At 47.5% G+C, this 25,102-nt stretch overlaps 9 protein-coding genes across 9 annotated transcripts; 7 read left to right on the forward strand and 2 right to left on the reverse strand.

The window, feature by feature from the left end:
- Positions 1-112: 112 nt before the first annotated feature.
- On the forward strand, positions 113-605 carry HD556DRAFT_1239923 (uncharacterized protein; the record flags this gene model as incomplete). The annotated part of the gene is made up of 2 exons (XM_041298078.1): positions 113-301; positions 354-605. Coding segments are annotated over 2 exons (441 nt in total), but the record flags the coding sequence as incomplete, so codon positions are not given.
- A 2,161-nt stretch (positions 606-2,766) lies between these two features.
- On the forward strand, positions 2,767-3,671 carry HD556DRAFT_1382283 (uncharacterized protein). Its single transcript, XM_041303277.1, has one exon. It carries the CDS (start codon positions 2,817-2,819, stop codon positions 3,492-3,494), a length of 678 nt encoding a protein of 225 aa, XP_041158716.1. The 5' UTR covers positions 2,767-2,816; the 3' UTR covers positions 3,495-3,671.
- A 2,595-nt stretch (positions 3,672-6,266) lies between these two features.
- HD556DRAFT_584349 (uncharacterized protein) lies at positions 6,267-7,704 on the reverse strand. Its single transcript, XM_041311008.1, has 7 exons — positions 7,462-7,704; positions 7,374-7,406; positions 7,151-7,323; positions 7,022-7,104; positions 6,755-6,964; positions 6,562-6,697; positions 6,267-6,512 (listed from the first exon to the last, which is right to left on the reverse strand). Exons 1-7 carry the CDS (start codon positions 7,612-7,614, stop codon positions 6,377-6,379), a joined length of 924 nt encoding a protein of 307 aa, XP_041158717.1. The 5' UTR covers positions 7,615-7,704; the 3' UTR covers positions 6,267-6,376.
- A 2,779-nt stretch (positions 7,705-10,483) lies between these two features.
- On the forward strand, positions 10,484-10,970 carry HD556DRAFT_1239980 (uncharacterized protein; the record flags this gene model as incomplete). Its single annotated transcript, XM_041298082.1, has 2 exons — positions 10,484-10,672; positions 10,719-10,970. Coding segments are annotated over 2 exons (441 nt in total), but the record flags the coding sequence as incomplete, so codon positions are not given.
- Positions 10,971-13,076: 2,106 nt separating this feature from the next.
- Positions 13,077-14,547, reverse strand: HD556DRAFT_1537093 (uncharacterized protein; the record flags this gene model as incomplete). Its single annotated transcript, XM_041309646.1, has 9 exons — positions 13,077-13,477; positions 13,532-13,559; positions 13,613-13,688; positions 13,726-13,745; positions 13,767-13,870; positions 13,984-14,066; positions 14,146-14,243; positions 14,351-14,378; positions 14,496-14,547. 9 exons carry the CDS (start codon positions 14,545-14,547, stop codon positions 13,445-13,447), a joined length of 522 nt encoding a protein of 173 aa, XP_041158719.1. The 3' UTR covers positions 13,077-13,444.
- A 906-nt stretch (positions 14,548-15,453) lies between these two features.
- HD556DRAFT_1239880 (uncharacterized protein) lies at positions 15,454-16,844 on the forward strand (the record flags this gene model as incomplete). The annotated part of the gene is made up of 5 exons (XM_041298074.1): positions 15,454-15,520; positions 15,569-15,774; positions 15,825-16,166; positions 16,214-16,413; positions 16,463-16,844. The coding sequence occupies 5 exons, from the start codon at positions 15,454-15,456 to the stop codon at positions 16,842-16,844; spliced, it is 1,197 nt and encodes a 398-aa protein (XP_041158720.1).
- Positions 16,845-17,548: 704 nt separating this feature from the next.
- Positions 17,549-18,001, forward strand: HD556DRAFT_1218165 (uncharacterized protein; the record flags this gene model as incomplete). Its single annotated transcript, XM_041296737.1, has 1 exon — positions 17,549-18,001. A coding segment is annotated over one exon (453 nt), but the record flags the coding sequence as incomplete, so codon positions are not given.
- A 1,098-nt stretch (positions 18,002-19,099) lies between these two features.
- On the forward strand, positions 19,100-19,566 carry HD556DRAFT_1196751 (uncharacterized protein; the record flags this gene model as incomplete). Its single annotated transcript, XM_041296290.1, has 2 exons — positions 19,100-19,348; positions 19,399-19,566. Coding segments are annotated over 2 exons (417 nt in total), but the record flags the coding sequence as incomplete, so codon positions are not given.
- A 1,002-nt stretch (positions 19,567-20,568) lies between these two features.
- Positions 20,569-22,262, forward strand: HD556DRAFT_1239984 (uncharacterized protein; the record flags this gene model as incomplete). The annotated part of the gene is made up of 5 exons (XM_041298083.1): positions 20,569-20,905; positions 20,956-21,152; positions 21,213-21,402; positions 21,451-21,525; positions 21,577-22,262. 5 exons carry the CDS (start codon positions 20,569-20,571, stop codon positions 22,260-22,262), a joined length of 1,485 nt encoding a protein of 494 aa, XP_041158723.1.
- Positions 22,263-25,102: the final 2,840 nt, after the last annotated feature.

Consider the following 25,102-nt stretch of genomic DNA (forward strand, 5'->3'; position numbering starts at 1 on the left):
GCAAGCTGCCTCCAACGAGCGAGAAGCTTGCAGAGGCCGTCGTGAGAAGTCCCATTAAGAATGTGTAAGTGTCAAGCAGTCAATCAATGCGAAACACTTGAGGTCTCTGATTATGCTGGGCGACAGGTCAAACACCGATGAACAGATCCCCAACGAACGACAAGGGCTTCCTATAGCTGAAGAACGTAACAACAAAGACGTTGAATCGAAGTTTTGGGCGACGTACGACGAGGTTTCGACGGGGTACGATAATGACTTTTTAGAGCGGGCGAATGGCGACATGGGCATCATCTTGACTTTTGTGCGTGTGTTCATATCTATCAATGCAAATCTAACAGAAGAACTTGAACCAGGCTGGTTTATTCTCAGCTGTCAACTCCACTTTTATCATCGGAATGCAGCCTAACCCGGCAGAAACTACCAACGTCCTCTTGTTTCACCTCATCCAAATGACAGCTAACGGCACAAACACTGCGAATGACATCAGCGGTCTTTCCTCTTCCACGCCATATCCTTCTTCGACTGTCTGGATGCAAACACTTGCGTATGCTAGCCTCTCGTTCAGCGTCTTAGCCGCGTTTGGGGCTGTGTTGGGAAAGCAGTGGCTCAACGCCTACAAGGCAGCTCGTGGGCAAGGGTCGCTCGAGGAACGCGGCAAACGGAGGCAGAGGAAACTGGATGGAATGGAGTATTTTCAGCTCCAGACCGTCTTGCAGGGGTTCCTCGTGCTCCTTCAGATCTCGTTACTCTTATTCGGGTTATCACTCAGCGCCAACATGTGGACGCAGCAAACCACGATATCCAGCGTCGTCATCTGCTCCACCGCATTCGGCATGCTGTTTTACGCAAGCGCTCTCCTCGTGACAATTTTGCGTCCGGACAGTCCTTTCCGGACACCAGGAGCTGAACTAATGGGAGCCATCTGCAGAAAATTTCTTCCGGACAGATTGACTTTCACTCCTGATGGTGGATCCATCAAATTGTCCGCTATCCGCTGGATACTAGAGACGTCTACTCATCCGGAAGTTGTCGAGGCTGTGGCTGCAATAGTACCTCTTGTGCAATGGCCGCAGGACCTTGATGTTTCCGCAATCTGTGCACGCTTACAGGATAACTTCGAAGCATGCCATGAAATGGAAGAGGTATTCGTGAAGTGTGGCAAGGCCATAGCCCATCTTTGCAGCCAGTCGCTGGAAATACCTTCACGCTTTCGCTACAAAGCCACGCATATCCGTGATTGTTGCGGAGGCAAGAGCCGTTTCATTCGTGATGCGTTCATGGACAGCCGTGACGCCTGCAATAACCTCAAGAACACGCAGCAAGCGGATGCTCGACAGAAGCATAAGGCTGATGCGCGCACGGCTCTGAGAACACTGGTCGTCCACGGCCATTACATTTGGTTTTCATTTCCAGACAATGAAAGGCTAATTTGGGATGGTGATCTGCGATGGCGTTACAATGACGAGCTCCTGCCCAGCTGTGAAGATTTTGACTGGCTCGTCGACTACTTAGTGGAAGAAGCAAACACCGCAGCAGATGATGAAACTGTGGGTGACGCTCTGCTTGCGCTGAGTGCAATGCACAGCCTAGGAAGCTCTACCAAGCGTCATTCCTACATCTCGGCGCTCATCCGTTGCATGGACCCTGCCAGACCTCCTCGTGTCCGACATGCTGCACTACGAGCCATTGCTGATGCCCAGTGAAAACTGACTATGACGGGAGGAGTCGTGGTGTGACGATAAGTGATTTTGTCAGCAGCTCGATAGAAAAACATATGAGAACATGATAAGACACGTAGTGAGCGAATCCGCACATTTCAATATATGCGGGGGCGGGTTTCCTCATGCACATAGGTGCTTTTTTAACGTAAAACATATTTGCGCATTTGAACACATATACTCGTTCCCCTTGCCAGATGGTTGAAAATGTGCGCAAATATGCTCGAATAATATTAGGCACTGTAGCAATGGTGGTACAAAAGTGGTACAAAAAAGCTCAAAAACACATAGCGGCTTGAAAACATGACACGCGCGGACAACGGCTCGAAAGCACTCGAAAACATTGTAGGAAATGTGTATGTCGGATCGTGCTGAATCTAATAGAGACATCCTTCGGAGACAGATTTAGTCCATGTATCAGAAGCGACCTAGTAGATGAGACTTACCTTACGGGAGATTCACTAGTAGAGTTGGCTGTCGCAAACTGCTTGCCCCCCGAGGTCCAGAACATCCAAGAATCGTTGGTAACCTGTTGCTAGCGAACGGTTAAAACAACGTCAACAAACAAAAAAGGTCACGCAACAATAGAGTGGCCTCAGTTTTATATCATCCCGCTGTTCTAAACTCGTGTGGTCAGCGCAATCATACCGTCGGATAAGCGACATGTGAGACACTCACAGGGCAGAACCAGTGGAGGAGAATAGCGAGACCTTTAACTCGGAGGTGGGAATGTGGTGGGGAGGAAGAAGGGTGGGGAGAAAGAAGGGTGGGACAACAGAAATTTGGCCCCAACAATTTATGTTGCTTTGGGGTGCCGCACGACCTTCGTAGCTTGCACAAGTTGCAATGACATTGATGCAAAGTTTGTGTTTGCGATGTGCAGTTTGCGCTTTGCGATACGGAATTTGTGCTATTACATAGCTTGATACGAAGATGTTATGCAATGCGAACTTTGCAAAGCTAATAAATGACGAAAATATAAGAAATGAGCACACCCTGGCACAGTACTAATACGGTAATTCACGTCTCAGCACATATAGACCTCTCCCGTCATAGTCAGTTTTCACTGGGGCTGATGCTCGAGAAGAATTGGCATCTATGACAAATGAGTCAATACCACAGGGTGTGGATGCAGCACTCCTGGACAAGCTTTCTTATGCTATTTTGACCGCCGTACGTCCAAATCACTTGCAGGACCAGACAGTCCAATACGGTGGACCCGACGCTTCTTTTCACGAAGATCGAGATACTTGCTACTCTCGTCTCATCATTGCCCTTGCACAGAATGATGAGTGGCGCGAACGTCTGGCCCGTGATGGTCATTTCGAGCATTGCGTTTTTCTAGCCGAGGCCCTTGAATGCCACACTTGGCTTCCCGGATGCTACCTTGCTGGGATTTTCGCATATATCAATCCCTCAAACAATGTTCTTCCTCGTAGCCCTGCCCAGAAGAGGAGGCAGGCATTCATCAGGGAGAGATGGAACACACCCTATATCATGCCACGCCACATCAGTGCACTATCAACCCTCGTGGTGGCGACGAGGGATAATTTACCAGACTGGGATTCTAACGAGGAATTAGCAGAACTCACTACAGATGTGTCTAGAGTTTTGAAATTGTTGCCAGGGCAAAAAAAATTCATGGTTTATTTCGGTCTAGATCAGGCTCTATTTGATGCTGCCCTGTCCTCCGTGCAGGGTTTGTATGACGATTTATGTCGTATGATCGAGAACCCAGGTACCTTGCAGACGGACAATGGGTCTTTGGAGTCTTGAAGGCAAACCGTTATGTGGCAGTATCGTATATCCTACCATTCTGACTTGTAATTCTACGCTGAGGTTGGTATATTTATTCCTCCAAGGTTGAGCGCTGAGCCGTTAACTTGCCAGTACTGCCAATTTCGTACAATAACTATTATCCCTCCATATGTGACACCAGTGTATTCGTCTCCCTACCTTATATACATACGGCTATAGTAGCAGAACGCCTCCGACACCTCTATAGTTTGAGATAAACTTTCGCTTCAATCATATCATCTGAGACTATAGTTCAATTCCCTTTCCTCTGCGAGTTTCAAATTAGAGCAACGACTTAAGAGCATCATACGCATCAACTTTGTTTTCGGCCGTACGCACGGCTACCTATTACTAGTTGTATATTGGAAGTTGCAGCGACTAAAACTCCCTTCATGATACTCTCAACTGCTAATCTATATCATATTCTCCGAGTCGAATAAATCAAGTTCGAAGTCAGATATTCATCACTCACGCAAATAGTCTGAATCCACCGACACCTCTAAAACATTTAATTCGCCACCGTCTTGAACCAAGCTTTTCAATGGCTAGTCCAGGGCCTGACCCCAGCTTTCATACAGGATGCACAAAGGAATACTCCCATCACTCCGTTTCTAGCGTCTTCATCTGGTTGCGCATGCAGGGTGAGCGAGAACATGGAGGCAGCAGGATTTTCAAAGGTGTAGAATGACACTTTGGGGAATCGGGATGACGGTGGAACACCTGGGCCTGAGCGATACGAGCAGGATTTCACGCTCAGGCTTTGTTCTTATATCGATAAGCACGTCAATGCAAAGTACTAGCTAACTGATCAGTACAAAGGAACACGTTGAAATTAATTGCAAATACATCGCAGGATATACGTACTTCGATTATATATGCACTACAAGGACCAGATCACGCCTGGTTTCGCTACATTACTATAGCACATCTTAGTTGGAAATACTGAGTGGAATCAACATCATGATCGTACGAGGAGTCTAAGGATTGTCTACTTCTTTTCTGTCAAGTCCTTTGCTGCAGGCTATTGATAAACTTTGACTTTCCAGGTTCACAATGAGGCGAGGGACTTACACAAGCGATTTTCAAGGATGAACTCGAGAATCTTCTTTCCCAGTTCCTCTCCATGGTGGTCTTGACGACAAATCTCTTTCGCTACTTTCTCTACTGTGACAACCATGGGGGATTTCAGGTAGTAGTCCACGGCAGACTCCACGAGCTCCGAGCCCTCCGACTTGTACGGGAGAAACGCAGAGTACTCGAGGACAATAATGGTGGCTGCTTCCTGTCATTAAGACTACAACCGGTCATGGGGTGAGAAACTAACCGATGCCAGTCTGAATTATTCTGTTCGCAGCAGAAGTGAACAGTGAACCCTTCATAGCCTGTTGGACACTCGTACAGTGCTGGGAATCAATGCGGGGGAAAGCCAACCTACCAAGGGCTGAAGGACGCGGATAATATCATCCCGGCGGGTTTTGGCCTAGCCACAAGTTGAAAGTATGGGTATCAGAATCGACTCCACAGGGGAAAGTACTTGCTCCCTGCGGGAAAGGAATGTCAGAATTATGAGGCGGAAAATTAGCATTTGGTGAATAACAGAGACGTACATCCTATTTGGTCGACGTAACAGTTGTGAATAATCAACCACCAAATCGTAGACAATGAATGCTGCGTTCACGTAACTTACAAACTGTCAGGGGTTGGAACCAGATGAGCATCATTATATATTGGCAAATACCATTCATGGACGTACGAGCTAGATAAGATCGTGTGTCAGTGGACTAATATGATGTCAGACAGGATATGATCAACACACATTCTGCGAACACGTGATGAAGACAAGATATTATATGGCTCAAACCATTGACGATTCAAATACACTTACATCCTACAGATCGACAGAGTCAGTGAAAATGATCAAGACATTTAACGCTTCGCATTATGAAGGTCAAACGACTCACATTCTGCATAGGGCACGAAAATATGCAGGATGAATGAACATGGAAAAAAAGTCATTAAGAAGGGATACTCAACGAACTAAGCATCATATGAGCAATGATGATTCGACTCATCTGATGGAATAGAACACACTTACGTTGGGCTATGAAAACGAGTGAACATCATTATACTATTGAGCATCATCTGAATACAAAATATGATCAAGACACGCACCACCTGCCAAAAAAAACAGTAAGTGTAAGACCTGTCCACACGAGTTGCAGACAGAAAACCATCAAGGCACTTACCCGCTGTCAACAGGCGAGGAGGAGCGATTGTCAGCATGGGTTAAGGATGAGAGACCATCAAAAGTACATACATTCTGTCAACAAACGAGCAGCAGGGAGGCATGGGAATGATGAGCATGGGTCAAGGACTAGAAACCATCAAGGCACTTACATACTGCCAACAGGCGAGCAGCGATGAGGGATGGCGATCATGAGCATAGGTCGAGAACTAGAAACCATCAAGGCACTTACGTCCTGCCAACGGACGAGCAGCAGCGAGGGATGGGCACCATCAGCGTGGGTCGAGGACTAGAAACCATCGAGGGACTTACCCACTGTCAACAGGTGAGCAGCAGCGAGGGATGGCAATCATGAGCATGGGTCGAAGACTAGAAACCATTGAGGCACTTACATACTGTCAACAGCCGAGCAGCAGCGAGGGATGGGGACCATGAGCGTGGGTCGAGGACTAGAAACCATTGAGGCACTCACATACTGTTAACAGACGAGCAGCAGTAAGGCATCAGCGTTGTCCTTCCGTAGCTTCGTAAGCTACAATCTTACCAGCTATTATCAATAAACAACTACAATCAAGGAAAACATATCAGAATGTCTACTATTTCAGCACTTCGATATTTACCATCCGTGAGAACCATTATCAGGGAATGATTGAATCAATCTTCCTCTTACTTTGAGATGCGGAAACCACTTAGCAATGTCATGCTGATAGTGTTCGTAATCAATTTTCTTATGCGCACGATCAACCAGTGTTCTAGATGATGTTGAAACAAAAATGCGTGACTTGTAAATCTGAGACTCACGCAATGGCACATTTGATGCAAAGCTCCAGGTTCGATTTTTGTGTCGATACCAAGCACGACCGCAATTCTTCATCGTCCAGTGCGAAAGTGGTGCTTTCCAGTAGAGTGTCGCAGTTTGTATTCTGTTGGTTCATATCTAAGATGGTTGCTAATGTCAACTTTGATATGGGACAAATCAATCTGAACCACTCACTCTGCAAGCGCACATAGGAGTTGGGGCGTGCAAGGTTTTCGGGGTTGCACAACTGATCCAAGACGCCTGTCTTAGTGAAAAGTTCCTCGACGCGCTCGGCAATCCTCTTTGAGCGTTCTTCGGCCGATACTCCCTTTAGTTGCTTCTTGATTTCTCCATATGCGAATGGACGCAGAGCTTCGAATTTGGTGAACACCGTGACAACTGGAACTGAAGATTGGTCATTTAGTCCGAGAGCGGCAACTGAAGATGAAGTTGCAAGCTCACCATGCCCGATGTCGCACTCCCGGAAGAACTTCTCTTCTGATCGCTGGAACGTTCGACTCGGGTCGTCCATTGGGATACAATACCTGATGGCAATTAACAAGCACGAAATGTCACAAGGGAGTCACTTACCAAATAGCATGGATCCGCTCCTCCAATTCCGTCGCATGCGCACGTTCTGATATAAATTTCTTCATATTCTCGAATTCTTCTTCAGACCCCGCTTCGAAACCACACGAGTCATGGAAGACGAAACCAGGGTTACTTTTGAACACCATCTCGTTCGTGATGTCGTGATTTCCACGCTGAGCGTCCGTCAGCGGATGTATGTCCACAGGGAAAATGATGCACCCACCTTGATCGATGATTTCACGATGGCAGCATCGATCTACCAGTGATTAATCAGGGCTGGACGCGTGCATGGCATAGATCATCACCCGCACCTTCTTTCCGTTGGTATCGTAGATTTCTGGTTGATCGGTGGTGTTGCAAACCTTCTGAAGGATAGTCGTTTTGCCTGCGTTTGCTCTCCCCATGATCAGAACTCGAAAGCGCCTGATCATCCGTCTGAGGTCCTGGGTTTCGATGGTTGCCATTGGGAGATCTTGATGTGCGTCCTGAGGCAGAGGTGATTTAGTTTATCGTGAAAGTTGTAGTGCGGTACAGAACGAGGTCGTGGCAAGATATGGCAGTGAACGAATACGAAGCAACTATGGCTTATGACACATCAGCTACATAAGGCGTCTATCTCTTATCTCCCCGCGTCAAACCACTGATTATACTCACAAAGTTGCAACTGTTCAATCATTCGTACGATAAAGCACCAGGATTACACAACAGATGATGTCGAACAATGAAAATGTTGATAGAAATATTGACTATAATGAACGATCAGAATACGATGGAAATGTCAGAATTTCGCTATTCCCTACCCGTCTAGCTGAAAAGCAGTGATATCGGAAATCTCTGTAAATAGACGTAAGCTCGATCTTCCGAGGTCTTCCAGATGACTGATCCTTGAAACGTCTGAGAGCAAACAAGAGCATGCTGGGATGCGAAACACCTTCTGGAATGGGTGACATGCCGTGATGCTCGACAGGGTCCGCACATCTGGGGTTTCCCCCAGAGGATGGTGGTTCTTGGTATGAAGAGCGATGGAGCAGTAGGTACCGTGCGCATTGGCCGAACTCGAACATCGACCACGCTCATTGGTACTGAGGGAAGGGCTGAAGTAGTGGGCCGTGAGAGCTTGTGTATTCATAGATAGCTCGGGGCAGGTTTGGTACACATCCACGAATGAGTCCGACTATCTATCATACTTAGAAATTGGCCCATATATTGTCAAGTATCAAAGAAGACGTACCGACCAATATGCACGTAGATCGGGAGGGCTGTTGCGCGTCTTACTGGATTACGGAAAAAAATCTGCCCCAAGAATACTCACTCAGCACAATGGATACACTTCTTGCAGCCTTAAGAGTCGCCATGCTATCTGGGTCGGTGCGCCATTATTGAACTGGGCCCTCCTCCGACTCTTCCTGCACTGCTGGTGCCTACTGTGGTGAGTGATGTCATTCAGGCCGGCTCCTTCACAGTTCTTAGCGAGCTCCCTGGTGTCTTTCGATGGTATTGAGATCATATAGCGCCAACCGTCATGATGTAAGTGATAAAGTACATGACCCTACGCCTCGAACATACAAAACAGCTTGCTTTAGCAAGAATACGATCAGTATAAGGACTCGCGGTGCAAGCCAAGACTCACTAGTCTGAAAAATATGTGTGACTGCATGCCTCGGATCCAGCCATTTCGAAAAACCTTGACAGCATTGCAAGACATAGCGTTAAATGCCGGCGCACCGTGACAGTCGTAAAGCTCGATTATTATCTCGCACGTCCTCTCGTGTTCCTTGTCTGAAGCTGAACGTGGAAGGTAGAGCTTGACAGCGGCTGGTGATGTAGATACCCTCAAGCGAAGGTGTGAACTACAGTGGTAATCTGGATTGTGTAACTGCTTCTGTGCTGAGTCCGATGTCTTCATCGTGTAGACCAGCTGTTTGCGTCTACAAGGCAAACGTGAGGGGGTGACGAAGATCCTTACGCTTCACGTGCGTAAAAAATCCTCCGTAAGGATATGCTCGTCCACGTCTAGGGGTGCGAGAACACCACTGTCATTAGGGTGTGGCAGTGGTGGATCTGGGACGGAGACCGCTGTAAAATCACATGTTGGGGACTCGGAGGTGGAATGGGAGGGCGAATAGCTATCGCTGTATCGAGAATGTCTCCAGAGGCATCGTAATCTGCAAAATGGTTCTCCTGTAGGGATAAATTGAAATTATAAGTTATTGTAGTAAAAACAAGACGAACTTCTATACCAGGATTACGATCCTGTTCATCCTGCTGGACAGGTTGCGGGTCCCGATGCCATGCTAGCATGTATCCTTTTCTCTTTCAGAAAACACGTCCTCTTGTATCGGTACGTCTACATGCATGCCGTTTCCACGTTTCGTAAAGTACTTGGTGCGGTTGGCTCCTGCACAATATCTCGCAATCGCAGTGTTATTTTTTGGTGTTATTGAATCTGTAAAAGTGTGTGTAGTCATGGTGTGTCGACGAAGATATGTCTTTCTGACACAAGACGCTGACAGAACGCAGGTCACAGATAACTGAGATAGGTTCTGTGCAACGTGTGCTCTGCCTGCGTTTCGTATGTTAGAGCAATGATAGACCATGAACGAAATGACGAAATTCAAACATGGAGTCACATGACAGGAAGGAGGTACATACTACAGCCTATATTCGTTCCCTCTTTTTCGCATATCCGTCACTCGAGAGCTAATATCTGTATGGGATTATCATAACTCACGCTCAAGCATTGTTCTTGTACGGTAGGCAACGATAAGCATGTCAATGCAAGGTAGTAGCAAATTGGACGCGATTCACCGGACAAAATTGAATATGAAATTAATTGCAAACACTACAGCGATCAGGGGCCTGGTTGAACTCTTATTAGGTTTATCTTCATGCCATGCATGCACCGTGACCGAACCTTTTACAATTATTCACTTTCAGTATGCTCTCCTTATTATCATCTTATGGCCGCTTGCGCGCTTCTGTGATGTGTAACTACTTTGACGCCAGCACAGCACTTCGAGCCTCATTTTTACCAACAACCACCTCTCTCATTTAACGCCCCCAACATTTCGATGATCACCGCAGACGAAAACATGCAAGGCACGTCATCACGACGCTGTCCCGCACCTGTCGACACTGACACTCCAAGCCTCAGAAACGAGTAAGTGACAAGCTAGATTGGGCCGAGCGTAACACTTATGGATTTACAGCAATGGAATCACTGGCAGGCTGCCTCCAACGAGCGAGAAGCTTGCAGGGGCCGGCGTGAGAAGTCCCATTAAGAATGTGTAAGTGTCAAGCAGTCAATCAGTGCGAAACACTTGAGGTCTGATTATGCTGGACGACAGGTCAAACACCGATGAACAGATCCACAACGAACGACAAGGGCTTCCTATAGCTGAAGAACGTAACAACAAAGACGTTGAATCGAAGTTTTGGGCGACGTACGATGAGGTTTCGACGGGGTACGATAATGACTTTTTAGAGCGGGCGAATGGCGACATGGGCATCATCTTGACTTTTGTGCGTGTGTTCATATCTATCAATGCAAATCTAACGGACGAACCAGGCTGGTTTATTCTCAGCTGTCAACTCCACTTTTATCATCGGAATGCAGCCTAACCCGGCAGAAACTACCAACGTCCTCTTGCTTCACCTTATCCAAATGACAGCTAACGGCACAAACACTGCGAATGACATCAGCGGTCTTTCCTCTTCCACGCTATATCCTTCTTCGACTATCTGGATGCAAACGCTTGCGTATGCTAGCCTCTCGTTCAGCGTCTTGGCTGCGTTTGGGGCTGTGTTGGGAAAGCAATGGCTCAACGCTTACAAGGCAGCTCGTGGGCGAGGCTCTCTCGAGGAACGCGGCATACAGAGGCAGAGGAAACTGGATGGAATGGAGTGTTTTCAGCTCCAGGCCGTCTTGCAGGGGTTCCTCGTGCTTCTCCAATTCTCGTTACTCTTATTCGGGTTATCACTCAGCGCCAACATGTGGACGCAGCAAACCACCATATCCAGCGTCGTCATCTGCTCCACCGCATTCGGCATGCTGTTTTATGCAAGCGCTCTCCTCGTGACAATGTTGCGTCCGGACAGTCCTTTCCGGACACCAGGAGCTGAGTTAATGGCAGCCATCTGCAGAAAAATTCTTCCAGACAGATTGACTTCCGCTCCTGGTGGTGCATCCGTTAAATTGTTTGCCATCCGGTGGATACTAGAGACGTCCACTCATCCAGAAGTTGTCGAGGCTGCGGCTGCAATGATACCTCTTGTGCAATGGCCGCAGGACTTTGATGTTTCTGCAATCTGTGCACGCTTACATGATAATATCGAAGCATGCCATGAAGTGGAAGAGGTGTATGTGAAGTGTGGCAAGGCCATAGCCCATCTTTGCAGCCAGTCGCTGGAAATACCTTCACTCTTTCGCTACAAATTTACGCATATCCGTGATTTTTGCGGAGGCAAGAACTGTTTCATTCGTGATGCGTTCATGGACAGCCGTGACGCCTGCAATCGCCTCAAGAACACACAGCAAACTGACGATCGACAGAAGCATAAGCATAAGGCTGATGCACGCACGTCTCTGAGAACGCTGGTTGTCCACGGGGATTCCCATTTCTTTAGGCTTCCAGACGATGAAAGACTAATTTGGCGTGGTGATCTGCGATGGCGTTACAACGACGGGCTCATGCCCAGCTGCGAAGATTTTGACTGGCTCGTCGATTACTTAGTGGAAGAAGCAAACACCGCAGCAGATGATAAAACTGTAGGCGACGCTCTGCTTGCGCTGAGTGCCATGCCCAACCTAGGGAGCTCTATCAAGTGTCATTCCTACATCACGGCGCTCATCCGTTGCATGGACCCTGCCAGACCTCCCCGTGTCCGACATGCTGCACTACGAGCCATTGCTGATGCTCGAGAAGAATTGGCATCTATGACAAATGAGTCAATACCACAGGGTGTGGATGCAACACTTTTGAACAAGCTTTCGTGTGCTATTTTAAGTGTCGTATGTCCAAATCACTCGCAGGACCAGACAGTCCCATGCAGTGGACTCCACCCCTCTTTTGACTGGGATCGAGATGCTTGCTACTTTCGTCTCATCTTTGCTCTTGCACAGAGTGATGAGTGGCGCGAACGTTTGACCCGTGGTGGTCATTTCGAGCATTCCATTGTTCTAGCCGAGCATTCCATTGAATATCAGACTTGGCTTCCCGGATGCTACCTTGCTGGGATCTTCGCATATATCAATTCCTCAGACAAGCTTCTTCCTCTCGACCCCACCCAGAAGAGGTGGCAGGCATTCATCGGGCAAAGATGGCAGGACGCCCGCCACAAAATTTATGAAGACGCCAACGTCAACGCACTACCAGTCCTCGTGGCGGCGACGAGGCCTATTTTGCCAAGCTGGGATTCTAGCGTTCCTAACGAAGAGTTAACAGAACTCACTACAGGTGTGCATAGGGCTTTGGAATCAATGCAAAGGAAGAAAGATTTGCTTGTGTTTTATGGTCTAGATCAGGTTCTATTTGATGCTGCCCTATCCTCTGTGCAGGGCTTGTATGACGATTTGCGCCGTATGATCAAGAACCCAGACATTTTGCAGACGGACAATGGGTCTCTGCAGTCTTAAAGGCGGGTCGTTATGTAGCAGTATCATGTAAGTATCTTACAATACTAACTTGAGCTTGGATTGGTATGTCTTCAAGGTCGAGTCATCTGCATCAGCTTCCCAGTACTGCACCTACCAATTCCGTACGATAACTGTTTCCACTTCATGACACCAGTGTATTCGTCTCCCTACCTTATATACACACGGCTAGCAGAACGCATCCAACACCTCTATAGTTTGGGATAAACTTCCGCTTCAATCATATCTTAGACTATAACTTTCCTCTGCGAGTTTCAAATTAGAGCAACGACTCAAGGGTAAAATCAACTTTGTTTTCTGCCGTGCACACGGCTACCAGTCGTATGTCGGAAGTTCCAGCGACTTATAAAACCTCCCTTCATGATACTCTCAACTGCTGATCTATATGGGTCCCCCGCCAGAGTCAATTTCTGTAACATAGCGATATTTATTCCATGGAGTTTGTGCATTCAGATGACTGTGATGAAAAAAAGGGAGAGTTATCGATTCAAAGGCAAATTATGTGGTCAAAGGACTTGTAGAATCTGACATCACATCGTCCATCACGAGGATGGTGGGCACGACTAGGAGTGAATTCGACAGACAATACTTCGACGCGCTGTTTGCATCAGGCGTGCCAAAAGCCTCATCTCAGGCTTGTATCATTCCATGCTGATCTCTGGAGCCCATGACAACTGAATCAGACCGATAACAGGACAATTACATGTTCAAGCATTATGCTGACCTACCAGAAATGAACTCGACAGGAATGCAGAGCTGCAATACACCACGCGAATATACACCACCAAAAATGCATGACGATCACATACCTTCCGCCCTGCGCCATATTCAAAACATATCTCCGGCGGGCGTCTTCTCCGAGTCGAATGAATTGAGTTCTGATGTCTGTGGAAGTCAGTTACGAGAGATATTCATCACTCACGCCTGAAGCCACAAATACCTCTAAAACATTTAATTCGTTACCGTCTCGCACTACGCTTTTCAATGGCCAGTCTAGTGCCTGGTGCAAGCTTTCGTACAGGATAAACAAAGGAATACTTCTGTCGCTCCGTTTCCAGCATCTTCATCTGATTACACATGCAAGGTGAGCGAGAACATGGAGGCAGTAGGGTTTTCACAGGTGTAGTAGGATGACACTTTCCGTGCCCGGTTATTGGACTATACTCTACTATCCACTGACGAGGAAAGCAAGAGTGATATCGAAGAAGATGAGAGAGGCAGCAGTCGCGATGTAGAGACCGAAAGGAGAAGGAGGATATAATGCTAGAGACGAATGAATGCCAATAAGACACTCGACGAGGTGCTGTTTGGCATTTGTTTGTCCCTACTAATTTGGGCGCACGAGGACTCATCCAGGAAACGGCCAGTCTGGGGCCAAAGTCTGGGGCGGAGTCTGGGGTCAAAGTCTGGGGCTGCGGCTGACGCGTGCGGAGCTTAATTCTAAGTTCCAATTATATCTGGTCACGTTTGCAATACCAGTGTGACCCGTCCATTGTGAGTTCACCTGGCTATCCCAATTAGTAAGCCTTACTAGGCTTGGTACACACGTGCCGTGCCAACTATAATTAGGCTCGCCTGTAGTTAAATCCCAACACCAGCAATAAATATTGCCCTAAATCATATTTTACCTCTAGTACTGTATTATCACAGCCGCTAAATATATCCGGCAAGGTACGTGTTTACCACACTTACTAATTAGGGTAGCCAGCGCTCTCTGCAGCGCCATTCCCGCCATTCCCGCCATTCCGGCAGTTTCCGTTCCAGGTCCGTTTCCCAATGAGGGTTCTGTTTGGGCAAGGGGCGCTCCCACGCCCCTTGCTCCTTACCTTTACGCCGCCGCCCACACTGGCCAGGACAGCGCCTGCACACCATGTCCTGCGACGCAGGCTCTCTCGAGAGTCTCAGGTTCAGAGGCCTCTCGGTTCTATGCATCTCCTGTCATTCCGGCAGCTTCCGTCTTAGGCCCTTTTTCAACTAGGCCCTGTTTGAGCAAGGGGCATTCTCACGCCCCTTGCTCCTTACCTTCATAGCGCCGCCTACAGTGGCCAGGACAGCATCAACACACAATGTCTCGTGGTGGAGTCCCTCTCAGGCTCAATGGGCTTTCAAAATCAGTTGTATCACACAATTTCAGAGGGCGTCATCGCCAAACACGCATCCTTATGGCTGGCAAGCAGTTTCAGCGTGTAGCTGATACAGATGCTATGCGTCGCACTGAGATTCAAGGTTAGTGCTCATCTTCTGAGTTTCAAGATAGTGTTCACAGTTTTTTAGAGATGTCAACAGAAGATCGCGATATGGTGGAGAATATGATGGTAGACCATGGAATGGATTCCGAGGCGCTCCCGTACACAGCACCCCCTGGAGAGGAAGGCTTGGAGTTTAGTCACGCGGGCGGAGAACATGAAGCTTTTGAAGGTCTTGCAAGCCAAATTGCTGAGATCAGCGGCTGGTGAGTTTATTTACCTATCTGCGCTTGCTTAGTCTCACCCCACATAATAGTCGCTATACAGATCACCGCACACGCCATGACCGTACAGAAAATCAGACGGCTCACTGGGATATTCAAATAGATCACCTTGTGGATGCTTATCTCGACTATCGCTCTCGCTCTGCTGAGAATGGCATGCCAACCTTCAATGAACCACTCATGGCGCCATCTTCAAGTGATACTCAGTGCCTTTCGCTAAGTAATATCGAACTTGTAGATCTTTTTCGTATGTATGATGGACTTCGCCCTGCTATCAATGCTAATTTATTTTCAGAGCGAAGCCGCTCATCGCCTCAATCTTTGTTGTCTCACAAGTACCCTAATGAGACCCTGATTTATCATGGCTACATTGGGTGTGCGCCAATGTATCCCACGGTTGCAATATCCTTACGCACTCTTGCTGCCTACCGCCAAATTCATCGAACGTGTCCTCGTTTCAGCATCCAAGCTCAATGCAAAGCTCTGTGTTTTCTTCATGACGTAAGTGCATGGCTCATCTGGTGAACCATCTTACGATGGGCATTTAATAGATTCCTTATCGGCCATACTTGTGCATGCAATTTTCGGCTGCATATGACATATACCTCGAAATCGCTCACATTGTCGATAAGCGTCTCCGGGCAGCCCTGAATCACGACACGCCTAACTGGCGTTTACTCAATTCCTGTCCAGCATGTTTCTATAAGCTCCAGGATGAGCCCACACTTGAGTTTGACTGGCTCGTCTCAATAGATGGCAACAATAGCTTGAAACGCTGGGATTCCGCTATATATGGTACAACTGCACGCATGGATTCTCGCAAGGCACGTTCCGACTACTGGATTGGACCCACGGCTGTAGACCAATTCAAGGGTGAAGTTAAAGCTCAGGGAGTAAGTCTTTTCTTCTGACGTTATCACTGCCTGATGATGTCGTACAGGACTCAAGTCTAGATGATTGGGGAGATGAACCCATCAAGACTAACCCGGGCTCACTCACTTGCGTTAGTCGCTGGCGAAATGCCGGACCCGAAACACGCAAGAAGATGTTTTCAGTCTTCCACGAATCAGGCATTTTTATTGCTGCCTGCCGTCATCGTTTCGTACTCCTGGCCTGCGACATGATCCAAAGCGGAGAACTGTAATTCACTCTTGCCGTCAGTTAATTTGGCACTGACTTGATTTGATAGAGCTAAATATCCCCTCGCGCTCATCGATAAGCTTCTTACGGTTTACGGGAAGAATGGAGCTTGCGCTTACGACATCGGCTGCGCGTTCTCCAAGACCTTAACGAATAGCTCCTTAGGCCCGCGAGCATTAGACTTGAATTTTCGGATGATGGTTGGCGCGTTTCACGGCCATGCACACAACCGCAAATGCCAGTTGGTCTGGCATCCAACATATATTTTGGGCACTGGACACAGTGAGGGTGAAGGGTGCGAGCACATATTTTCCGCCTCAAATGAGCTCGCTCGTAGCACTAGACATGCAAGCCCGTTCCACCGGCACCAAACTATCGAAGAACACTTTGCTTTTTGGGACGCTGACAAGTATGCTGTGCTTTGTGCGTAATTTCTTTAAGGACCTAATATTCGATTATGAAACTGATATTTCGTCAGCCAATTTTTTATCAAATCATTACCGAGAAGCCACCAAACAGATCAGTGTGCTCACGGCTGAACTAGCCATCATTCAATCTGAGCTTGGTCTTACTGATGCCGACTTCCCTCGCTTCCTCAAGGAAGAACATGATTATCTTGACGGTTTGAAGCAGCCACCTGAAAAAGATCGCCTCTCTGTTCGGTACGTTGAGGTGCTCGATGAGCTTGCTGAACGGAGGTAATGATAACTATTTTGTTGATATGTGGCCCTGACACTAATTTATTAGGGCTGATTGGGACTTAGCACGCGAAGCTGCTAACAGTTCCCTCACTGCAATTGCAGCCGGTAACCTGGAGCAGATAAACAACGCACTTTTGCAAGCTCGTATTCGGGTCGACTCTTCATACGCTAAATTACAGCATGCCGAGGCATTGGTTGCGCACGTAGAAGCTCTCTTGGCTGTTGATGCACGATGGGAGATTGGCGGCCAGGAGTATAACCATTTTAAGGAGGAAGTATCTCTCAGCAAGTATCGCAGTGCGCTAGATGACCTGGAGCGTCTGGTTGTTATGAGGTTATTTGAACTTTCGAAGTTGTCATTGTCCGGCACAGGTGTTTGTTTATTGCAAATCACACATTCAGTGAGCTAATGTTTTTTAGGGTATAAACTACGTCAACAACTCGGCAAAGCGCTACAACGGCGATCAGAAGCTATTCGGAATGCCATCAACCGCTACAATGTCCAAGCTGTCGCTTTAAATCCACCGCGACAGAAGGTATCTTGGAAAGACATCGCTGACTACAGTTTCCTTGGCGAATTCGATCTGCTGCGCCATTCTCGTACTGATATTCGAAATAGTGACTGGGCAACACCTGCTCATCGAGAGGCGACCACCAAATATTTCAAGCTTTGTCGAGCTCGCGAAGAAATTACTCGGCTCAACGTCGAAGTTCGCCGTCTGCGTACGGCAATTCATGATGAAGAACTCCATACCTCTACTGTCATACAGGATCTTCATGTTTCGAACCCACAGTTGGGGAATGAGCTTCGACGCCAGTGGCGTTCACGTATGGCCATCGATGCTATTCATTCTTTTCGCCTAGATCGCATTCCTGGATTTTCAGGAACGAGAGGTGTTGGTGTCCGCCTTAATCAGTTCACATCGTCTAGCAATGATAATGCAGATTCAGCCCGTCCTACCTGTCCTGGTACGTTTTGTGCAAGTGTTCGTTATTTGATGTTTTGAAACTAATTATATCGCAGTGCAACGAGACATCATTGATGATGTGCATGACATCATCGCTTCTGATATTGACCTAGATGCTGAAGAGAATGATTCATTGACGCAGGACATGGCCGACTATCTACAATCCATTAACGATTAACATTTATCTCGTGATCTACAGCACTCTGCTATGTATGTAATGACACTTCTGATAATAATAATCATGCTTCAGAACAGCGAGAGTGGTTGTCTGAAAGCTACCCTGCTTAAACATTAATCTACTTTAGAACAGCAAGAGCGGCGGTCTGAAAGCTACCCTGCTTGAACTTTAGAATAGCGAGAGGCGGGCTTACTTACATAGAATCAGCTTTAGAACAGCAAGAGCGGCGGTCTGAAAGCTACCCTGCTTGAACTTTAGAATAGCGAGAGGTGGGCTTACTTACATAGAATCAGCTTGAGAACAGCAAGAGCGGCGGTCTGAAAGCTACCCTGCTTGAGCATGAGATTTACATGAGGGTTAATGTATATATAGTGATTGAGGTGGGCTTACTTACATAGAATCAGCTTCATAGAACATCAGGAGCGGCGGTCTGAAAGCTACCCTGCTTGAACATCAATCTACTCTAGAATAGCAAGAGCGGTGGTCTGAAAGTTACCCTGCTTGAACTTGAGAATAGCGAGAGTAATGGTCTGGAAGCTACTCTACTTGGACCTGATACTTACATGAGTGTTAATATGTCTAGTAATTGAGGCGCCAGGCTTGCTTACATGACCGCTGTCAATACATCAATGTTTACCAAAACCTTTCTGATGGTAGGACGAACACTCCTATTATGTGTTATTAAATAGCCTTTGCTAGCGCCTTTGACCTTTACGTTCAAACTACAGCAGTCTGTTTTCAACATCATGGTCGTTACTCCCCCCAAGGCAAAACCACAGCCATCCGCACAAAAATCATCGCCAATGGAGACGCTCACACTAGTACCGGGATCTGGTCATTTCACAATGTCTAGTCTAGCTGCTCTCCATGCATCGCCATTTGCACAAGGCTTCAGCAACAATGAACGTCAAGCGGCTGGAAGGGCATTGTTTAGGCATGACACGCACATTGATGGTGCTCATTATCACGCTAGGAAACTTGGTGGTCTTCACCCGGCATATGCTGCATTCAATCAGACCAATGGTAAAGAGAGGACTCTCACTCACGTTGAACTAGTTGAGGCCGCACTCCGGGATCTTTTTGATGCAGTAAGTTTAGACTTTCATACATTCTTTCTAAAATTTCTAAAATTATTCAGGTAACCATGCAAGACCGTATCGATGGCGGAATCTCTCTCCTCATTCGATGCCCAGGCTCTGAAGTGTCTTCAACAACCTTGCCTGAGGAACTTGCTCTCGACCTCTACATCACACCCCGTGAACTTCAAGAAACACCACAGCGCATCGGTGGAGACGTTGCTACCTTAGTACAGGCTTTTGCTGCAGAATTTGCGCTACCTCATCTTCAACACTTTTCCAAGTGTTGTGCTGTCGAAGGCATCAAACCACCTAAGCGCTGTAAGTCAATTGATTTTCGTATACTAATCTCACTGCTAACATAATTCTGAAGTTCCTGCTGCGCATATCAATACTCATGGTCCACAATACCTTCCTGCACCCATGGATGCTGCTGGAGCCCATATTCAGTGCTCTGCGCAATCACCGCAAGCTTTTTCCAATGACTTCGAAGTTCAAGCTCAGTCAAAGACTCCAACCAACATCCCGTCTGCGGCCATTCGTCAGGGAGTGGAATTGGCTATCAGCACTGCGAAAAAACCAACAGCACATTCCCAGCGGATTCGTCAACGTCGACTCGCAGATGTATTTGTCCCTGGAGACAACAATGCAGGCCCGCTTTTTTCGGGTCAGGAACTTAGCCACGATGAGCCAAGGTTTGGCCCTGCACTTATTAGCATTGGAGTAAATACCGATGTGGCACTTGATCGGCTCGGTTTGGGGGATGAAATTTTGCTTAGATTGCGAACCTTAATTGGAACTACCCGCAGTAGCCGATGGGAGGTAGTGTTTAGGTCGCCAAAGTGGAACCTTACTTATGAACAGGCTGCTATCCTGTCGAAGGCTCTGCTCGCTGACCTTCAAGTTCAACCCGAGGTTGTCAAGGTTGGTGTTTTTTTATACTATTTCAAACTGTTCAATCCGTGCTAACTCTTTTGGTGTTAGTATGATCCATCATATTCGGTACTGACACTCATTCTCAAGGTCCTTGGAATTCTAGTCTTTGTATGTGCGCTTTACTTCTTTGGATTAGTGTTCTTGTAGATCTTAGAATCCGTTTATGTCAGTCTGAATATGCCTGTCCGTCTACCCTGAACCTGCCGTCCACAGCCTCGAAATTTATTTATTTATTCATGGTGTGTTAAATATCTTAGCTTGGATGCAAACTAGTGCTTACGCCATTGCAGCAAACAATGGTCTCTCAGTCGTTTCATGTCGTCAAGAGCGTCTCTGCAGGTCGGCGCATTCAACTGCCACCTCGTACTCGTCCCAAGGTTGTTTTAAGCAAAGAAGCGCGAGCTGCGCTCAAACACAGCCGACAGGAGAAGTCTCGTCAATTCAGAGACGCCCTCGATGACGCCTGGAACCAGCTTGATGAGGCCACGAAGACCATTGCTGTGTCTCACCACAAAAGTGTACGCCGCGTGCAAAATGACTTGTATATTGGTCGTGGTTTGCTTCGCTCCAGGTGTTCTAAGCTGAACGCATGGAATGTGTTCTGCTGGAAGAAAAACCAAGAGACCGAGAACCGTAAGCTTGTTTGACTCGTTACACACACTTACTAACACATTTTTTGACAGGTAACCAGGGCCGAGGGGCACTTGAATCACTCGTCCATGAACATCGGGATGAATACCTTCGACTTTCGAAGGATGAGCAAGACAATATCCTTGCAGAGTATGCCGATTGGAAAATGACAAAGGTTACTGGCCTCCGTGTCTCAACAAAGTCCAAGATAAATGACATTACTCAAACTCTCAAAGCTGTCGAAAATGAGGTGCGTCCTTCATCCATTTGACTTTCAAGCTTACTGATACCTAGTACATACTACTGCTAGCTCAACAGCCTCAATTGTCGCATGGGTGCAGAGACCATTCTGTATACGACACGTGGCTCTACAGATCTCCCTCTGCGAGGCGTCGCCTTTGCCACTGAAGGTGTCCAACACTTCATGAATTCTGTCATGGGGATCGACAATCAAGATCTAGTCAGCAAGATGGAAGGTTTTGCAGTGCAAGGGATGAAAGGTTTGAATGTTCATTATTATTTTTTGCCTACTGACTTGTTACATTTAGGCGCTGCTACAAATCACAAACAACAAGTCTCCGAAATTCGCTCGAAAATTCGTGATATCATCAACACCAAACTACGTCAGTTTTGTCTAGTCTTCTGCAAGGTATTTGACTCATGTGCGTTGATAGAACTCGTCACTGGTGATCCCGATGCCAGGATGCAGTGGACACATTATTTTCGTAATGTTGTTCAGCGCTATCAAGTCGCCATTGAGGGCTGGCCGGACAACATTCCATTCGCTAACCTCAGTCAAGTCTCGAGTGCACGTCCCGACCTCGAGATGCTTTACTCAAAGTGGGAGTCAAAACAAATCAAATGGAAGGTACTAACTGATGAGGAGTTCGAGGAACTTTATTCAAAACGCCAGGGGCAGATTGACAGAGGCGAGATCATTGATCACCGTCGGCGAACTCATTCTGACAAAGGAAAGAAGCGCAAAGGGCTCGCAGCTGCCACGAACCCAAATCGCCGCAAAAAGTACAAGAGTTCTGAGACCATCGAGGACAATGATTGCACTGATGAAGAGCGCGAGCATGGGGATGAAGAACGAGACGAGCCTGTTGATGAGCCTGTTCGTCGATTTTCCACACCGGCAGCTGCTCGTGCTGCTAATCAACCCTCTACGTTTGATCTGGCTAATACCTCTACTAGTTTGCAGTTGCCAGGTTCTGATGTCCCTTCCCCTTCCAATGCTCCAGACGCATCAGATTTCAACTTTTATATTCCTAGAGACTCCGATGTATCGACTTTCCCTCAGTTTGACTCTGATGCTATGTTAGCAACCTTAGATAGGATGTTCGGTCCTGCACCTTAGATTTTCCTACTGCGTATCACTTGTTCAAGTTCAATGTTTTGTCTCACACTTCGTCATATTAACATATACAGATTATATTTGCATAACTACGATCAAGTTCATGAGGCTGAGGGAATCGTGCGGGAGCGCTTCGAAATCCATTCCATAGTCTACCATCAAGCAAGGGGCGTCAGAAGTAAATGTAAGACTCATTGAGCATGTCCGACCTATCAAACTGATAAGTGGTTTGAACGACTTCGTTTGAATTATGCACTCACATTCAAAATATGTATAATTCGGTGGTGATCACGCCAATGAGGATAAATGACTTTTGCCAAGCGCAATAGTAGGGCAGGTTGCAGTATCCACGTCGACACTGTAAATGTTGCAAACGTGGAGGGTGGTAATGGGGAGGAGAATGCTTGATGGGAGCGCGATAGTAGGGCAGGTTGCGGTATCCATGTCAGCACTGTAAACATCGCAGATGTAGAGGGTGGTAATGGGGAGGAGAATGCTTGATGGGAGGGCAATAGTAGGGCAGGTTGCGGTATCCACGTTGGCACTGTAAATGTTGCAAACATAGAGGGTGGTAATGGTGAGGAAAATGCTTCTTGATAGTCTGTAGACAGAGGCCTCTGAGCCTGAGAGGGACTGCGCCATGAGATGTTGTGTGTTGATGCTGTCCTGGTCGGCCTAAGACGGAAGCTGCCGGAATGACAGGAGATGCATAGAACCGAGAGGCCTCTGAACCTGAGACTCTCGAGAGAGCCTGCGTCGCAGGACATGGTGTGCAGGCGCTGTCCTGGCCAGTGTGGGCGGCGGCGTAAAGGTAAGGAGCAAGGGGCATGGGAGCGCCCCTTGCCCAAACAGAACCCTCATTGGGAAACGGACCTGGAACGGAAACTGCCGGAATGGCGGGAATGGCGGGAATGGCGCTGCAGAGAGCGCTGGCTACCCTAATTAGTAAGTGTGGTAAACACGTACCTTGCCGGATATATTTAGCGGCTGTGATAATACAGTACTAGAGGTAAAATATGATTTAGGGCAATATTTATTGCTGGTGTTGGGATTTAACTACAGGCGAGCCTAATTATAGTTGGCACGGCACGTGTGTACCAAGCCTAGTAAGGCTTACTAATTGGGATAGCCAGGTGTGTGAGTTGTGACCCGCCCTTTGTGACCTCTTGCAGGCCGCACTGCACTTGGTGACATCAATGATCAGTACTCAGTACTCCCAGTGAGAATCAGCTGTGCTCGAATAGGGCTGAATGTGTTGAAATGTGCGTTTGAGAGACAGCGCACATACTTGCGCATTTCGCTCGATATCCGGACTGACAGCATATTTTCTATAAGACAGGGCAGTGCCCCATGTGCTCTATTGTGCTTCTTTTATCATTTTACGCTAAGGTTTCGTGGTGATTAGGCAAGCGGAGTCCCCCGGCTCTATGCCCGGGGGACTCGAACAAGTTTTATTGCGAACCACGAGTCAAATATAATACAGAGCGGCGTAAAGCAAAATGGTGCGAGGCTCGATGACGAAGAGCTCAAGGCTCCGAAAAGGGAAAGCTCGAGTGAGCGAATGAAAAAGGGGAAACTTGAGCGAGCAAACTAAAACTATGGCAAGAAGGAAAAAACGTGAGTGACGAAAGGCACGATGGACATGCTAAAGGGCTAATCTCTTTTTTTTTTTTTTTTATCTGTTGTCGTTTATTATCTGGTCTTGGTGCCTTTTCGTTGTCTGAAGTTGAAGGTAGGAGGAATGAATGAGAAAGATCAATAGTTGATTATGGCGCTCGTGCTGAGCCATGCAATAGGGCGTTGAGTAGAAAAGGGTGCAGCCGCACATACTTCTGAAATTCGTTGGAGGACCATCGACCGGCAGCCTGAATCAGATCTGGAGTCATTCCTGTGATTGCGAGAGCAGTAGCACCTCCTGCACGCATGGAGTGTCCCGACATCTCTGACCCGCAATGCTGATGTAGCCGTCGTAGAAACCAACTCCGTGTTGGTATCCTCCCAGCACTAGTCAACCACAAGGCCGGTCTGAATGGGAACACCTGATCCCAGTGAGCCAAATATCTTTTCAGCAATGGCAGTGCGTCGAAACCTACGACTGAATCCGACAGGACAAGGATGGTAGTCCCACTCCCTAGACTGTCGGACTTCTGATAAGGCAGGAGATAAGAGAACGCCGTGGACGTCAAGGACAGCGTGTGGCGCAGCGCGACTTTGCGATAGGATTGATGTTGAGCTGCGTCTGGCCAAGTAAGTTCACCCAACCTTTGCAGCGTGATGAACCCTGTGAATAGTAGCGCGAGGAACAAACAGTCGTCGTGATTTGCATTATTCCCGATCGACGCATTCACGCGCAACAGGTTATGTAACGAAAGAGGTAACTTTCATTGGACAGGTTTTGACATCCTCCTTTTACACCCTTTCAGCGTCCGTGTTACGACTGAAGAACGTCTGGCTTCTCGAACGGCTGGGTGCGTATCCTCCAGTCGGTTTGCGATGCCCGATAAATATGAATCCACCGAGCGTGGCTCGATGTGGTGTGATAACCAGACGACATAAAAAGACAAAGTCTCGACCGTGGGGTCGATTGGAAGGTGATGAAGTCAGCAGAAAGTGATGTAGGAGTTGAGGTGGGAATTGTAAGCTGAAGCGGTGGTAGAGTCGATAGCGAATCCGAGAGCAACAGAGCGTTCATATAGGAGACGCTCTCTTGTCCAGGCAACCCTATCGGGTTGCCTGGACGCAGCGGACACTGTAATCATTTTTTGGCTGCCCCCAGCGCTTCTCGAGGGGGTTCAAAGTCGTAAAAGCTGGCTTCTGGAGCCAATTCCAACACCTTCTCATTT

Source organism: Suillus plorans (genome assembly GCF_016647745.1).
Source record: "Suillus plorans strain S12 chromosome Unknown HD556scaffold_39, whole genome shotgun sequence".
NCBI lineage: Eukaryota > Fungi > Basidiomycota > Agaricomycetes > Boletales > Suillaceae > Suillus > Suillus plorans.